Source organism: Channa argus, chromosome 6 (genome assembly GCF_033026475.1).
Source record: "Channa argus isolate prfri chromosome 6, Channa argus male v1.0, whole genome shotgun sequence".
NCBI classification, from domain to species: domain Eukaryota; kingdom Metazoa; phylum Chordata; class Actinopteri; order Anabantiformes; family Channidae; genus Channa; species Channa argus.
In genome coordinates this window covers 23,710,914-23,727,436 of record NC_090202.1, presented here as the reverse complement: position 1 = coordinate 23,727,436, position 16,523 = coordinate 23,710,914, and the positions used below count along the sequence as shown (strand labels likewise).

General features: G+C 41.7%; 1 protein-coding gene across 5 annotated transcripts; it reads right to left on the bottom strand.

The window, feature by feature from the left end:
* Positions 1–443: 443 nt before the first annotated feature.
* Positions 444–11,738, bottom strand: LOC137129347 (high affinity cationic amino acid transporter 1-like). Of its 5 annotated transcripts, none has more exons than XM_067508392.1 (13): positions 11,352–11,738; positions 7,384–7,519; positions 6,148–6,562; positions 5,897–6,055; positions 5,636–5,807; positions 5,402–5,535; positions 5,097–5,319; positions 4,355–4,491; positions 4,110–4,212; positions 3,802–4,001; positions 3,524–3,675; positions 2,812–2,920; positions 444–2,721 (listed from the first exon to the last, which is right to left on the bottom strand). In XM_067508392.1, exons 3-13 carry the CDS (start codon positions 6,515–6,517, stop codon positions 2,558–2,560), a joined length of 1,923 nt encoding a protein of 640 aa, XP_067364493.1. In that variant the 5' UTR covers positions 6,518–6,562; positions 7,384–7,519; positions 11,352–11,738; the 3' UTR covers positions 444–2,557. The 5 variants fall into 5 exon arrangements, with proteins under 5 accessions (XP_067364493.1, XP_067364497.1, XP_067364495.1 ...); XM_067508396.1 differs by having other exon boundaries at positions 11,408–11,738; XM_067508394.1 differs by lacking the exon at positions 11,352–11,738 and adding an exon at positions 10,258–11,279.
* Positions 11,739–16,523: the final 4,785 nt, after the last annotated feature.

The following is a 16,523-nucleotide window of genomic DNA, read 5'->3' as shown; positions in this document are numbered from 1 at the left end:
CTTGAGCTTAGCTTATGTCATCTCATTGCTCACACGATGGAGGTTGTGGTCGTGGTCAACCTGCTCCCCCAGATGATGTAAAACTCCTCTGAGTGATGTCATCTGGAGGCAGGTCTCAGCCAGAAGAAATCTTTTAATATCGGGAAGTCAGAGAGAAGTTAAAAAAGCATTATTGTATATTTACATCCTAAACTAAAATTGGTGAAGTTGCCAGTGCTCTTAGTCAACATTAGATTTGCACATCACTTAAATTATATTTGAAATATTTTGCTCAGGTTCCATTTGTCTCTTTAAAAGACGGTTCATGTCTGCAAGAACAGATTTGATAGATTTAGATGTATAAAAATGTCGGCAAAATTCAAACAATTTACACAAACTTTAACGTTGCAATTTAGTGTTTTTTAAACAGACAGTGCATGTGCTTGGATAATAAAGAGCAAAACTTGTGATTTTATCCCTCTGGTTTAATCATATCCCAGTTACAATATTGCATAGCTTCTGTAAAATATCTACAATTTAAAAGAAAAAAAAAAAGTACAATCTTATTTGACAATGTTACTGCATTTTTAAATGTCTCTGCTTTTCAAGAGATTGTTGCTATTTGTTGACAGTAACTCAGTCAAATAATACACCAGCATCCAAAAGTTTGCGGTCACTTGAAATGTCCTGGTTTTTCACTGTGACATACATGTTTTCAGCTGTGGTGACGTGTTGTAAATGCAGAGGTTTTTCTAATGATGAAGTGGCTTTTAAAACAAACAACAAATATTGTAAAAGTACATACGCATTTAAAAAAACTGCCGTTTCCATCTACATAAGGGGTTTAGAGCATGCACAAGGTCCACATTGCCTTTCTGATCAGTCTGATGGTTTAAAGATCTGCTTTAACAAAGACATTTATGAGTGACCCCAAACTTCTGAATATCAGTGTAGCAACATTTGGTAAAAACCGTAATCGTTGTTTTCATTTCAAAAAGGACTCCATTAGAGAGATTTTTCACACTGCCTCATTTTCAGGCTTTAGCAAACGCACATACCTCAGTATGTTGCATTCAGGGTTTAGCTGCCATGGGAAACAACTTTCCATAATCAGCAATGGGAAAAAAACGGGTCATACAGAGATATTACTGCTTCAAGTACTGTGGGTGCGGTGTGTTTCTGAGCGTACAGTACGAGTTTCGCCTTTTTAAAATGAAAGCAAGCAAAACAAAAGTGAATTATATCACTATGGAAAGTACAGGTGTTCAGTATCACCGCCTGACTGTGCTTATTCCCATTCAGACATATGAGACTTAGAAAAGTGAAAATGGTGAATTTTTTCTTGTAGAGTATAAATAAATTGTGATTGTACAATATATACAAAGAATAAAGCATAAAGTATATTATATATTTCACAATTCTATTTTTTTTTTTATAGAGGAGTAACATACCTCTAGAGGTGTAACATTCATTGGGGAAACAGGCTCCTAAAATACATCCTCTTAAGAATCTGATTACATCAGTTCACATTTGCAACTTTTTTTTTTTTTTTTTTTTTTTTTTTTTTAAGTACTTTTACTTATTAAAATAATGCAGTTCCCTACTGAAAACAACATTGTATTTATATTTCATCTCTCTTGACAAGCAAATACCCATGTAACATCAACCCATCCACTCGCCATGATGAACCATCAAAGTTTTTGTTCCTTTAGTTTTTGTTTTTCTGGCTTTTCCAACCTTTCTTCAGTAACCAAATGTATAGTTTCAACACACAAAATTGTACCTTTGAGGCAAACTATGAAAAATATCACAAAAGGCACTGGATGCCGTGAAATTTTCAGCTGGATTCAAGTCGTATTATTTGCTGGTTCTTAATTAATTCTACTATGTAAATGTGAAATACAAAGATGGGGGAAAAAAAAAAAAAAAGATCTTCCATGGGATGTGGACACCAGCACTGTGCTCACTACTGCGGCAAGACGAGTGACACACTCCTTTTGACAAATATCTTTTGTAAACAGTGAACATGCACAAATGTTAAGCATTTCCATGGTAGGAGAGCAGTAACAACTGCTGGACTCTCGAAAGTTCAAATGTTGATAGAAATAAATAGGCTCATCATTCTGAGTTAATGTGAATGGATATAATGTGAAGCACCTCAAACAACAGATGCGTGTACATATTGTACATATTGTACATGTACTATAGGTGCATTAATGAAAAAACTGTTTAAATACTGCTTTGACTTTGGCTGCCATCAACAGAGTCTGTTGTGTTCAAAAAAATTCCTTATATCAAAGTGCAAAACATACAAGTATTATCTAAGCTAGAAAATAAAGTCTCTTCTAAAATTGAATCCTGATTTGAAAAAGATTTTTACATCTAATTAGTTTTTTTTTTTTTAAACTTTATTCAAACAGTTAAATGAGGCAATATCTTTGGCTGGAATTAAAAAAACTGTTTGATGCGTAAGATTCTACATATGTTCCCTGGATTTGCAGCTATTTCAGAGAATTTTATGTGTAAATATCTGACATGCCAAACAGAGCCAGACTAGATTAGTGAACCTCCTGTCTCCTCAGGAATCTTCGATGTCGTCTGCGGTGAGGTTTTGCGTGCTGTGTAGGAAGGCTTCCTTCTCTGGGACCATGGGTTCTTCTTGTATGGTGCAGGTTGGAGTGTAGATGTCAGATGCTGCCTCGGAACTGTTGCGAATGCCATAACCAAAGTAGATGATGAAACCTGAAAAACAAAAATGCAAAAACTACAATTTCCTTTTACGATATCCACTAGGAATAATATTTGACATTGCTTGGCAGGAATTTAAAGTACCTAAGACCATCCAGATGGCAAAGCGCACCCAGGTTCCTTTGTTGAGCTGCATCATCAGGTACACGTTGATGAACATGCTAATGACTGGAATAAATGGCAGCAGGGGAACCTACGAGGACAGAGTTATGATATCATAACCCAAGATCCACTAAGAAGCATCTAGTGATAGATCACATGCAGACCTACGCACTCGAAGTGAGAGAAAACTAAACATGCAAATTTAGCAGCAGTTATTTAATGCTTTAATAAGCTACAGTGGCAGCACCTAAAACACATCTACAGAGGGACAAACATCGATTAACTCTTCTCTTAAGCACAACATGTTGTGTGAGCAACCAAGGACTTTTTAAAATAATCTGATCTGGCAGATCAGTCATTGGGCTACTGGGATTCTGTCACAGCAATGTCAATATAGGTGAAATGTAGCATATTCAAAAATGTATGAAGGTATGATGAGATTTTGAAAAACGATACTATTTCCTTTCAAACTTTGCAATACACACAGTAGATATAAAGTGAAACAAGCCTTTTCTTTACTGAGTTTGACATCACGTAATGGTTATCGTCTGCTTTCTCTGTATTTTCTGCTAAAACTCTTCACTGAAGCCCCAACATACAGTATTGTGTTGGCTGCATTTAAACAGAGGACAAAGATCAACGGCTTTAAACTACAAAAACTGTTTGAACCGCTTGGTGAAGGAATGCTCTTTACCTTGAAGGCAAGCTTATCCTTGCTCTGTGGCTGTCTCCACACAATGAAGACGAGAATCACACAGACCATCATGATAACACAGAGGACAGACACTGACCAGGGTGCCAGTCCTCCCTGGACGGCTACAACACTAAAGACGCACACCAAAACACCTGCAATGAAAAAAAATCAATAAATGACTAAAACAAGTAATAAGAGTAAAACCAGAAAATGTGCTGCATCTCTAAGCAGGTGATTTTTTTTCCTGGAACTTCCACGCAGCTTTATATTCATCTCACCAAGGACACTGCTGCAAGCTTTAACAGCAGACCCAGACAGAGGGGACGGCTCTGGGTTCTGAGGGAAAAGCAGATTCCTGATGGTGAAGTGATCTTCTGGCTGTGGGAACATGTCAGCGCTCCCCTCATTATCAGGGATTTCGGCTTCGTCTTGAGTGCTGGCCATCTCATAGGCCCCACTTGGTTGTTCAGGCTGGTACCTTCAGACAGCAAAGCAGACAGTTAAACGTCCGTCCCAGTCTGAAGATGTAGAATTATGCCCTTATTCAACCCTGGGCTGGATACATGAGCTGAGACATGAGGTCTACCTGAGCACCAGCACACAGGCAGCCACCAGTGTATAGGCCAGCAAAGTGCCAATGGACATGAGGTCAACCAGGTCCTTCAAGTCAAACAGAAAAGCCATCACAGCTGCAGGATAAAAACACACAACACACTCTTATAAATGACACATTAATCATACATCTCAATTTTTTGTACAATTCAGTGACTGTGTCCTCACCCTCCTCCACAGGGGGGCAATGTTGCATTTGGGCTCATTTCAACTACACACCTGACATAACGCCTGCAACCAAGGTGGCAATGATGGGTGTCTTCCGTGTGCTGACACGTGCCAGAAACGAGAACAGCAGACCGTCGCGAGCCATAGCAAAGATAATCCGTGGAAGAGGAAACATGGAGCCAAGGAGACTAAGCCAAAGATGAAGGAAGAAGAAGGCAGATTCTTCAAAGAGTATTTTTGAACTCTCACACAGGAGCAGTCAAATTACTTAACATATACATTTTTAAATAAAACTATATAGAAGATGACTAGAAAATGCATGCACACGACATGCATATGCACTATAACAGACTCCAGTGTTCTGATGTTGCACAAAATTTGAGAATCTGCCTGCAGGTTTACTCCTATTCAGCCATAAGAGGCTGTACATACAGTGTTTGGCATTTGTGGATTGTTTGAAATCAGCACTGTAATTCATTCCAGACGTGTTAGATAAGGTTAAGGTCGGGAATCTCTGCAGGAAACAGGAAAGAAGCATTAAAAGTCCCCGTATTGTAACAAAGAGGCACAAATGGTAAAACTAGGCTAGAATAAAAAACCAAACAAAACATTAAAATAGGACAAAGGTGTCCACATACTGGCCGACTAAAGATGAGAATAAATCAAAGGAAACATACTGAACGCCTGGATTCAATACACTAGACGTGAATTATTCATACTTAAAAAAACATGCAGAACAATTACAAGTCCTCCGTGACTTCTCATGCTGAGAGGCAGCACAAGAGCCTCTTACCTGGTCGACAAGGCACATAAAGAGCCAATGGCCACGGCATAAGTGGCTCCTTCCCAGCCCACGTACTTAAAAGCTACTGGCAGAGGGCTGTTCTTATCCAGCATGTAGTAAGGCATCATCATAGTGAGGGCGGCGGACACGCCAAAGTACGCAACAAAACAGATGAGGAGTGAGGACACAATCCCGATTGGAATGGCCCTTTGAGGTTTCTTCACTTCCTCTCCTGGGGGAGAGACGCAAGGGGAGTGATGTCAGAGGACAGTGCTCATGTGGGCCGATTATCAATTTAATGTCCTTCCACTCACCTGTAGTGGCGATGCAGTCGAACCCGACAAAGGCATAAAAACAGGTGGCAGCCCCAGAGAGGACCCCAGAAAAGCCGAAGGGAAAGAAGCCGCCTTTACCTAGACTTTCTTCCAAGGGTGAAAAATCCGATAAGCTGGAAGCAGACGGAAGAAAAACTTTTGCTCATTAAAAAACAAAAACCAACTCTGGCATATCATCAGACTCAACAGTTCTGGACTGTTCTAACCACTCACTTGAGGCTAGTGTTTCTGCTGGCACTAAGGATTTCTTCAGGGCTCAGGCTCCAGTTTTTCAGATTCCCTTTGACCAGGCCAGAGAGGATGACAAACAGCAGCACCAGCACATTGATGCAGGTGAAGACTTTATTAACCAAGGCTGACTCCTTCACTCCAAAAGCAAGCAGCCCTGCACGCAGGTCAAAGAAGAAAGCATGATGAAAAACTAAAACAAGTAACAAAAAAAAGACAGCTATAAATACACAGGTTCCTCCTGACCTGTCAGAGTGAATATAATTAGGACAGCAAATAGGTCTGGATAGTCTGCTAGGACACCCGGGGCGTTCATAGTCATGTATCGCCTGCAGAATTCCTCAATGTGCTTCCCAATCAGCTCGTCAAACGTAGCGCTCCATGCTCTGGCCACACTGGAGTTTCCTGTGCAGAGGAAGTATTTATGCATTTATGTGAACTGAACAATATCTGGTGTGGCAGCCAACTCCTTTCCTTCCTTATTTTAAGTGTCTCACCTATGACATAGGCGAGGATGAGGTTCCAGCCTGTGATAAAGGCCCACAGTTCTCCGACCGTCACGTAGCTATAGAGGTAGGCCGAGCCAGTTTGGGGAACGCGCGCTCCAAACTCGGCGTAGCACAGACCAGCCAGGACAGACGCCAGCGCGGCAATGAGGAAGGAGAGGACGATGGCGGGTCCAGAGATGTCTCGGGCTACAGCGCCGGCAAGCAGGTAGACGCCGGCGCCCAACGTACTGCCGACGCCCAGAGCCACCAGGTCAAATGTGTTGAGGCATCGAGCCAAGTGGGAGTCCTCTGCATTATGGTGCACCACCTTCACCCGGAGGAGCTGCTTCCCCATGCCTCTTAACGTCGCCACAATCATGCTGGCTGGACGTCTGGACCAAATGTTCTACAGAGGACGATTTACCTGTTGACATAAAAAGACAGATCACTGATTCCCTGAGGCTTTGTAAGGGTGTGACACAGACCTCATATCCTCTGTGCACCTTTTTACATTTGGAGCTGTGTCGGTCCAGGTTAAAGTGTTAATAGCAGTGAGTCTATGTTACGTGGTTCCACAGGGGTGGGGGGCAGAGGTTTAGCAAAATCTGATTGGCCCACACAAGGTGCCACCCCCCTGCAAGAGTGAGACGGTGTTAGGTACCTGCTGTAGAACTATTGGTGCAAGGAGAACTGACCAAATCTAAAGCTGAAAAAAATAAAAATAAATAAATAAATAAAAATAAATATATATATATATATATTTTTTTTTTCATATATTTTGTCACATTAGAATTTTGTAGCAGTTGCAGCCAGGCAGTTTATTATTTATGAGTCTCTCAAGTTACAAACTGTGGGATACATAAAATAGAAAAGTTATGCATTTTAATCATTCATTTTTATATATCATTAATATATAGTTGAATATATTTTATATGTTTTTTAAATAATTTCACGTGAACAAAAAAAAAATATTCTTCAATATCAACAATAGATTTTCCACATTTTATACAATATCTTAGGCTTTTTATCAAATCAGAACGACGCACCGTCATGCAGTCAGTCACAGTGCAGCAAGTATTATATATTATAATCCGCGTTATCTGTGAAATACTTTTCATTCTGATATTATTATAAACACTGTGCTGAGCATAATCAAGTCAGTCAAAGATCCATTTCAAAGCCTCTTCTAAAACAGCAGAGCCAAGACAGATATAGATCTGCCCAACAATACAGACAAGTACTTACTTCCACAGCACGATACAAAACACGATCTTCTGTGTTCACTGACAAACTCTGAGCCTTCTTCCAGTTTAGAAATGCACCCATCCACCTTCTCCGGGGTGTAGCCGTGCACTAATTTACACTCTGCAGATGAGCGGAGCTGGAAAAAAAAAAAAAAAAAAAGACATTTACAAGTGCACCTTTGACATGTGACACACACTAACCTCTTAGTGTACAAACCATTCAGGTGTCCAGCTCACAAATAGAACAGTGACGTATCGCATGGCTCTCAGAGCAGCTCCTGTGTGACAACGGCCATAAACCCACACACACACACCCAGTACAAGGTTGGCTGACGCCAGCAGACCCCTTGGCATCGTGAAAACTAGACACGTTGAAAAATATGACCCGATTGTACCTTTGCATTAACTTAAAACAGACATGCTAATAAAGGCGGTTATCAGTTCTAATCGAACAAGACAATGTTGATGAGGTGCCTTCGGAATATAAAGACACTAGTTGGTGTCAGGACAGAATATTGTTAGAATATTGCCAAAACATTGAGCCACAGTTGCAGTTAAATAGATTTGTGTTGATTAGGTTATGCTGTACTAACCTGGGACAGCTGGACCCAGACATTTGATTACAAGTCTGATCAGCCCTGGTAAGTACCAAAATACACAAAAAGCACTTCAGTCAAAGTGTCAACAGAGGCAGGGCATAAAAAAAAAAAAAGAGTTCGCCTTAGACGTTGCACAAGAGGGAAACATTATTTGCCACATGGCAGCCGTGGCAGACGGGATGAGGACAGCCACAGGTTCTGTGGTGGACTCTCCACAGGCACATTCTGTAGTGTCCGCATGACGTGAGCTAAAAAAAGGAAGGTGGGCAGGGAAAGGACCTGCCCTCCTCTCAGCCAATCGCTGAACTCGACACCTGTTCATGACGCACAGGGATATGAATTTGGATTAGCAGTAAGTCACATGTCAGCCACTATTTGGCTGTAGGCAAAATATTACTGCTCCCTAGTCTTTCGCAGTGTGTTTGCATTAAAACCCTTAACATCAATATAATCACATCTGAGGATGGGACACAATTTGTATAACTTCAATCCACTAATCGGCTCAGATACTGGCAGTGGTGATATCAGATATTTTCGTTCATTCTTTCCATGCAAATGAATGTCAAGGATGGGACATAAAAATACTGTGCAGACATCCACACAATCAAGTGCTAATACTGGATCTGCTTATCTGCCACGGCTGAGTTCAAAAAGTGCAGCAAATGATGACTAAATTACACACAACCGACAGCTGCGTTTGGGAGCAGGCTTTATCTGAAGATGTGAGCGTGAATTTGACTTTTTTCTAACATAAGTTTGAAGTATGCCGCTGAGTGACTGTCTAAATGAAGTTAAAAGGAGAACAACAGCACTGAGAGCCAAAATCACTGAGCGGCCACTTGGCATCCAAAGGAATGTTTAGCGGCGCTACAAAACCTCCACCTGCCCATGTGGCGTGACTGGGGATCGAGTCCCGCCGCACGGTGCCACACGAGGACGATCATAAAGCAGACAGTTTACACAAGTCAGACAAACTTTCCTTTCCAGGGATTTAGGGCTTAGTGACACCTCCAGGGTTACAGCGACCTTCTAACAACAAAACCCTGAAGGACAAAATCACACAACAGCAAGAGAAACAACAGCTTCCACTGTTTTCTGGCCCTGGCACAGGTTTTCATAGTTTCACATGCAAAAAAACAAAACAAAAAACCTCACAATTATTGCCTTTGAGGGTGAATTTATGACCCAAAACGACTTAAAATTTAAACCAAAACAAACGTTTCATGACGCACGCAGGTAAATGTTCTAAAGGCCTGAGGCCTAAAAATCTCTCACTCAGACTTTTCTGTAATACTGTGTAGAGATGAGCTGCTCTGTGTCAGATTTTCCTCATAATACACAATAATTAACAAATGATGGCTAATGTATGATGAAAACCTTTGGGGAGACATTACATGCACTACATTTGGCCCATGCTGTATGTTTATGAATGCATATACTACTACATGACAAAGGAATCTATTACCTGTATTTTCTGTTTCGTGATAATTCACACCCACTAATTGAAATGATTCAGTTGCAAAATCCACAGTGCTCCACACAAGCGGACAGTGAAGCCCATCTTTGATCCATGATTGTAGACGTGTGTGTGATGTGGACACATTCTGGCTCTAAGCCTGGCGCATTGTCAAAAAAACTGTCCCGTCGGAGCCTCAGCTGACGCGACCTTGCAGGCTTCTCCCTGGTTTACTGTTTACTTTGTGCGGCTCTCTCATGGTCGGACTTTAAAGTACGTTTCAAATGTCAGGATATCACCAAGTAACAGACTTTCATCTACAAAAGCCTTTTCCACCAACTACGGCACAGAGCCACATATTAATAAATGAGCGTTAAATCGTTAAGGTGACCCCCGATTTACAGGTGCAGTGCTCGGTCTGACAAGTGAACCACCGCCTGGCACAGTTCCCACAATATTGTTCATTACAAATACACATTTGGCAGGGGACCAGAGTGCTTATTTGCATAGATCTTTCGCCAGAAAAAAAACGAAACAAAACATGATCATTACAGATCTCGCACAGTGTTTTATCAGGTCACTGCACAGGCTGCAGGTGGATCTCTGAACAATTACTCAAACTATTTCTAACACCAGAATTAAACCAAAACCTTTCAGAGCCCTTAACCACTAAACGGAAGTGATACGTGACAGTAACAGTAAGAAAAGTTTGATCTGAGGTCACAACACACTGGAGTTAAAGCTGTGTGAACGCAAAAGTCACTTGCTATGATCAGGAAACTGGCTCCGGTAAGAAGCACAGCGGAGAAGGAAGAGTTACCTCTGCCGAAGAAGATAAGGGGTCCGAAATTCCTAAACACGTGTCAACAACGACTGTTTGCATCAATCATCACATTTCTGTAAAGACGAATGGGATCGATTCTCTTCCTGGCCTGAGTGACACTAAATTCTCTAAACACAGTAAAAAAAAAAAAAAGACAAGGAAGACAAGGACACAACAACCCATCTGTGCTTCGACTAATGGGATGAATTGTAACTGGACGACGCCATAAAGATTTGATCAAGGAGGACTGTGATGGACAGCTGCATCAGATGAACTGTCCTCCACAATTACTCCAACATAACACGCGGAGTCCAGGCCGAAGGAACAGCGAATGTGGGAACTCGTTCACGACCAAAGCCAAGAATGCGTAAAGCTTCTTATCGGAACAGTTTTCAAAAGGCTGCGGAATCTGAACGTGCAACATATTTGGCTTCCTCACCTTTTTTTTTTTTTGGCTTCCTACACAACATTAACCGGTCAAACCAATTAAAGCCACCTGAAGGAAAATACACACAACGCGGGCCATGATGCCCATGCCAGGTGTCAGAACGCACGGGGCCAATCAGCTGTGTGTGTCCATGCTGACCCAGGTGCACGAGAACATGACCGCCACCAGGCGACGAAGCGTAACAACGTCTTTGTTTTCAGTTTATCTTCATGTGAGTTCTCCCTCCCCACTGCACAAACTACTGCATGCGGCGCTATAAAAGGAAGTGTTTCTCCCCGCGCGCGGGGGCACAGACATCCACGCGAAACGACCTCGAATTCACGTGTCAATTGCGCACGAGTGCAGATTTCTGTATTTACTTTTTTTCTTTTTGGACCCTACTTCAAACTCTGCCCTGATGAGGAGAAACTACAGTTGAAGCAGCCCCTCTCCGGGCCCTCGGGTTATATTGCATCAGCCGGAGATCCCCTTCCCCTCTCCACGCCACGCGCTGCTTCCTTGCCGACTCCTGCAGGATTTGCGCGACTGGGGAGCAGCGATTGGTCCCGTTCGAACTTTACAAATGCACCGTCTCTTTACAAACTATGGCGTTTCAAAGAGATTATTTAATGCTGCGATAACTGTTAAACTTTGAATGTCTTACCTTCTTTCAGAAGAAGCCAATTTAAAAAAAAAAAAACAAAAAAAAAAGGCTGGTACCTCTGTTTGCACAACTCCTGTAAACTCCTAACAATAACCGCGTCGGCCTGGCGCTCAAACACACACACACACACACACGTGTACAGAGGGGCAGCACACATACGGACAGTCCACCCAGCTGTCCGTGGCTCCACCCGATACTTTTCATACCAGATCCTACATTCGCAACAGCAGATGTCGCTCTTTGCAAGCAAATGCTCCTCCTATGCATCTCGACATTGCATCCTGGATGGTGATCAGGCACAAACAACATGCCCTGTAGTCATGTCTCAGGGAAATTGGTCCTGTGTCAGCATGCATATGTTGACATCTTTCCGTTCTGTTCCTCCTTCCTTCCGTGGGCGCACACACACTCGTGGATCGCGTGTGAAGTTGCCGAAGTCTCGGTGGGAGAAAACTAAGCTGTTATGCTCCATTCTCTCTGCTTCCTGCTGTGGCTGGGAAGCACTAGCACAGTGTGCTGATCCTCTTATTTCATACAGATTCTTGATATATGGGACCAAGATCTACACCGGGATTTGGGATTAGCAGCGTAAGGGGTGAATACTTAGCACACAAAAGCTGCAGAAGCCACAGCAGCCATGAGTGAACTCCATCCAGCTTGGGATGGAGAGATTCCTCCCAACTGGAGCAGCCATTTTCAGGCCCTGCTGAAACTAGCTGCTGAGGTTGCTGACATTCTTGCTTTGCTTTCCCAGCAACTACTACATGCTTCCCAGCTTACGAAGACATAAATTGGTAAGAGAAGTGCTGCATATGCTGCCTTATCTGACATTTCTAGATTCATAGTTGACCACCGCTCATGCTGTGGGCCAATTGTAGATTGCCGTGATAAATGGGAGACAGTGCTGTAAGGTGATTTTGAGTTCATGCAAATCTTGTGGGACAGGGAAAAGAACAAATTTCATTAGAAATAGTTGCACACTCCCACAGATCTGATATTATTGCATTTTTCTCCTCATACACAGTATCCACAGATTGCTGGTGGATCGTTTCCCACCCTCAAGATCTTGCCCTGAATGAGCACCAATGCCCTTCTTATTACAGGCCAGAGTGTTTTCTAGCTCCAGTTCTCAGGAGCTCGAGTACTGATGGTTCTCATTCAAGCTGTTTTAATGAGGACTGAATAGGCAAGCGACACCAGGAGAATGTAGTTAATTACCTTGTACAATAGAAAACAAGTGGCACTTTGGGTCCCAAAGTTGTGCATTGGATCCAGTCGCTGCCGGTGTTCTACATAAAGATGAAAAAGCGAGTGTAACGACAAAGAGAATAACAGTATTCTCCAGTTTCTGCTGGGCCTGACTACAGTCCCACCACACGCGTTGAAGAGTCGGGCATCAATGATCTTTATAATGCCATCAATCACATTAAAAGTAAAGATTGAAATCAGTTTGACTCAGGAGTTTGATGGTGACGTGTCCCAGGTTTTAGGACTGTGTGTTCATTTGTCGTCTGACCAAGAGTTACGTCAAAAGACTGATATGAATTGAACCCTCGCGCCCTCGTGCAAAAGACGGTGGCTTGATCACCTGTTTTGTTTTGCTTGTAACACAGCAAACAGGAAAAAGAAATCAATGCAACAGCAAATCCTGAACTAACCCCAGTTTGTGCCTCTCATGCGTCACTCTTACCTTTTTAGTCAAAGAGCAAAGCATCCATTTGGTGGGGAAAAACAAATATCCAGTGATAATTAAAATAAAAAAAACCCCACAAATCCCCAAAGACTTGTTCAACCATTTAGATAAAAGTAAAAACACACAATAAATGCACTTTTCACTCGGTCCTTTTTGCTTGTCGCTACCTGAAGAGCATGATTTTCTTATCCTGCTGTTTTCTTTTTCTTTTTTTCACCCACAAGGGCAGAAGAGAACTCAGTTAATATCTTCCGAACAGCGGTGAGTTACTAAATGGCCTTCTGGTGATTTCAAAGGTCACTGGGTAGCCTAGTTCTTTTGCAGAAAACAGGAATGCTAATGTCCGTGTGTCAAACTGAATGGTAATACACTCCGTGAAAGGCACACAAACAGGTTTCTTCCCGTTTAACTGTTGTGATAAACACGAACACGTTCTCCCATTTTGCAGCTTTAAATGTGCAAATTCAGAAAAAGGCTTTAGTTATGGAGGACAGTGTCTTGCCATTCTTGAAAATTACAGCTAGCCAGTCTAAGATCAGGTTGCATACTGTGCCCCGGGCGTTCAAACCTGCAGGAGCCGATTGTTCCTGAAATCCACAGGCTATCGCTCTATTCACAAACAACAATGAGGCGTACACGTGCTTCTCTGGACCGCTTCACGAACCCAAGGGAGAAAGAACAAGCAGTGCTATGTAGTAAGCTGAACATTATTATTCATAGTATAGTAAGTTATGGATTAATAATGAAGAAAAAAAAAAACCCTTAAAAGCTCCTGGCAATAATGGTGAATTGTGGCCCTAACAGTGCAGGAGATTGGCTCAGCAGGCATTAAAGAAAGTTTTAACGTCTATGCTAATATAATGGACAGAATTGTGCAGAAATTCTGCAGAGGACATACTGTTTAGGCAGGTTCTTCAGATGCACTGGTTTCCCCTCCTTTGATCACTGTAATATCCCAACAATAAAGAGAGGGATCAGATACCATGTGCGGTGCAGACCCTTAACATCATTGCGTCCGCTGACATTTGCCATTCGGAACTTATTGCCTAACAGTAATGTTACAATAAATATGCCTTTGTGTTTGCCCCCACATTATTCACTGCTTGTTTTCCTATTGTGCAAACAGATGACAGTGACACGTGGCCAAGCCAACATTGCACTAATGAATACAATTAACTTCCTGAACTTCAGGCGTTTATTGTATCTGCAAAGCCGAAGTGACACAACAGGATTTGCTGTGAAACAAATGCTGCAGCAGCGTGCGGGTTGAAATCCCTTTTCTGACTTTTCAGTCTCATGGGTCAGACTGAAAACATCCTCTTTGTGCATGTTAGACCCCCGATTCTCACTATGCCAATATTGGATCTTCCCCCAAGACATTTATAGCCTAGTGAGCCCATACAGCTATGCAACAAGACAAACTGTTACAACGCAGAACACACTCGCTCCTTCAGCAGTTGCTTATGAAATCTCCTCATGTGCAACACAACATATATGCCATGCATATTTCATGGACGTTTTGTCTACAGGGGTTGCACTCAACATGAAGACGTGTCCAGTTCAGTGAAACATCCACCACTGATACTTGCAGTTTTTGCTGCAACTGTTTCAGTAACGAGTTGGTTTAAGTCAGGAAAGTTCTTAGGCTGTTTGCAGGAGGATTGCATTATGCTGTAAGACATTTCTCTTATGTTGTCCACTGTGTGAACAAATTTGCATGGTAATTGGATTGGACTGCTCGGTATTGTACAAGTTATTCCCTGTGGTAGCACATGAATACTGAGGGCCATTTTTGGAAAAGGCCAGAGGCTTTTGGGGGTATAATTTATTTTTGCCATTTGCCTTTATTAAATACTTGACAGTGAAGAGACAAGCTGCAAGAGACATGTCAAGCAGCTTTAAAACATGCACCTGCCTAAGCCCAACCAACCACCCAACCCACCCACCCACCCCAAATATTTAATAAAAGTGTGAAGGATGTGAACCAGTAACAGAAAGAGAAAAAAAATTAAAAAGAAAACAGTTCAGTTCCAATCCACCCTGAGAAAAAAGAGAGAGAAAAAAAAAAACGCAGCCTCCGAAATTACCACAGTATTGAATCAGCACTTTTGTGAAACAGCCTCGACAAAAGCCATATTGTGATCTTCCGAAACGGCTTTTCATGGTGTAACTATTAAGAAGCTGCTTGTATCGATGCCAGTGCACAAAGACACATTATCTGGCGTAAGTAGCACAAAGTGTGGATGCCTAGGAAATGGAAATTTAAGTATTATGGTCTGATGAGTTGTCTTTCATCCCCCTTACATCATGTTGTGGGAATCATTGAGGCGATTACTCTGCATAGTCTGGTAAAAACATTTCACAGCAACTCTGTCACCAAATGGAAACTGAAACATTATGTTCTGGAGTGCAAAGTAGATGACTTCCTTTGTTGTTCCAAAGATTATGTTTTTTAAATTTATTTATTTATTTTATTAAGTCCGGTTCAGTTTCTGACTCCACACGCACTGGTACTGAATGGATGTTAACATTTTACGTTTATTTTAAAACCTGTACAAGATTCCACATAAAGCCTCAATTGCACACAACAAAATCAAAAAGCAAACAGTTAAAATGTGTCTTTATCGCAATATTGCTGTGCACAAAACTGCCAAAAATAAAAAAATAAAGATTTCATTACAAATTTTTACATCTTGCTCAGTTTTAATGTAGTGAGAAAACTAAGAAAAAGAAGAAAATTAAGAAATGCATCAACCAAAAAAACTGAATATAAAATTGAATTAAACTAACACTATCTGACCTACAAAACAATGATCTCCAAACAAAACAAACTCGATAGTTTTACAAGATAACTAACCTTCTTCAAAGAATTGGGTTACATTTGTGCATGCAATCAAATATTTGGCAAAGCATAAACCCTTGTACAGCTCTCGTAGCAGTTCCCAAGAAAACAGACGTTTATGAGTAGATATATAAGGCAACTGGGAAATTATTCTTGTTGGCTACAAGCAGCCTCGTACATATGGTGAAGGAACAGACTGAAAGTGATGTTTTTATATCGAGTGCTTGGTGACAGAGGCCCATTGTGATGCACTCTGCAGGGCGCGGAAGCCGCTATGGCCAGAATCAGTAGTCAGACTGCACACCCAGTTCGTCCACGTCTTTCTTGTGGCCTCGACAGACACTGATTTATTATCATTAGCAATAATGAAAGAAATTTGCTGCAATAGTTACTGTGTATCAGACATCAGTTTTACTTTGGAGAACAAATGCGGACAATTCATTTTGGCAGTGATAAAATGACAATGACATTGGGTCAGATGAGGGATGATTAAACACTCCACTTCTTTCTCACAGCCCTGTTGCTTGAAATTTATGCAGAGTGATCCTCTCGGTGCTTTTCGGGAGGTGAAGACATACTTAAATGCTTTGGTGTTGCACAAAAAATAAAATGAAATAAAGTAAAAAATAAAACGCCA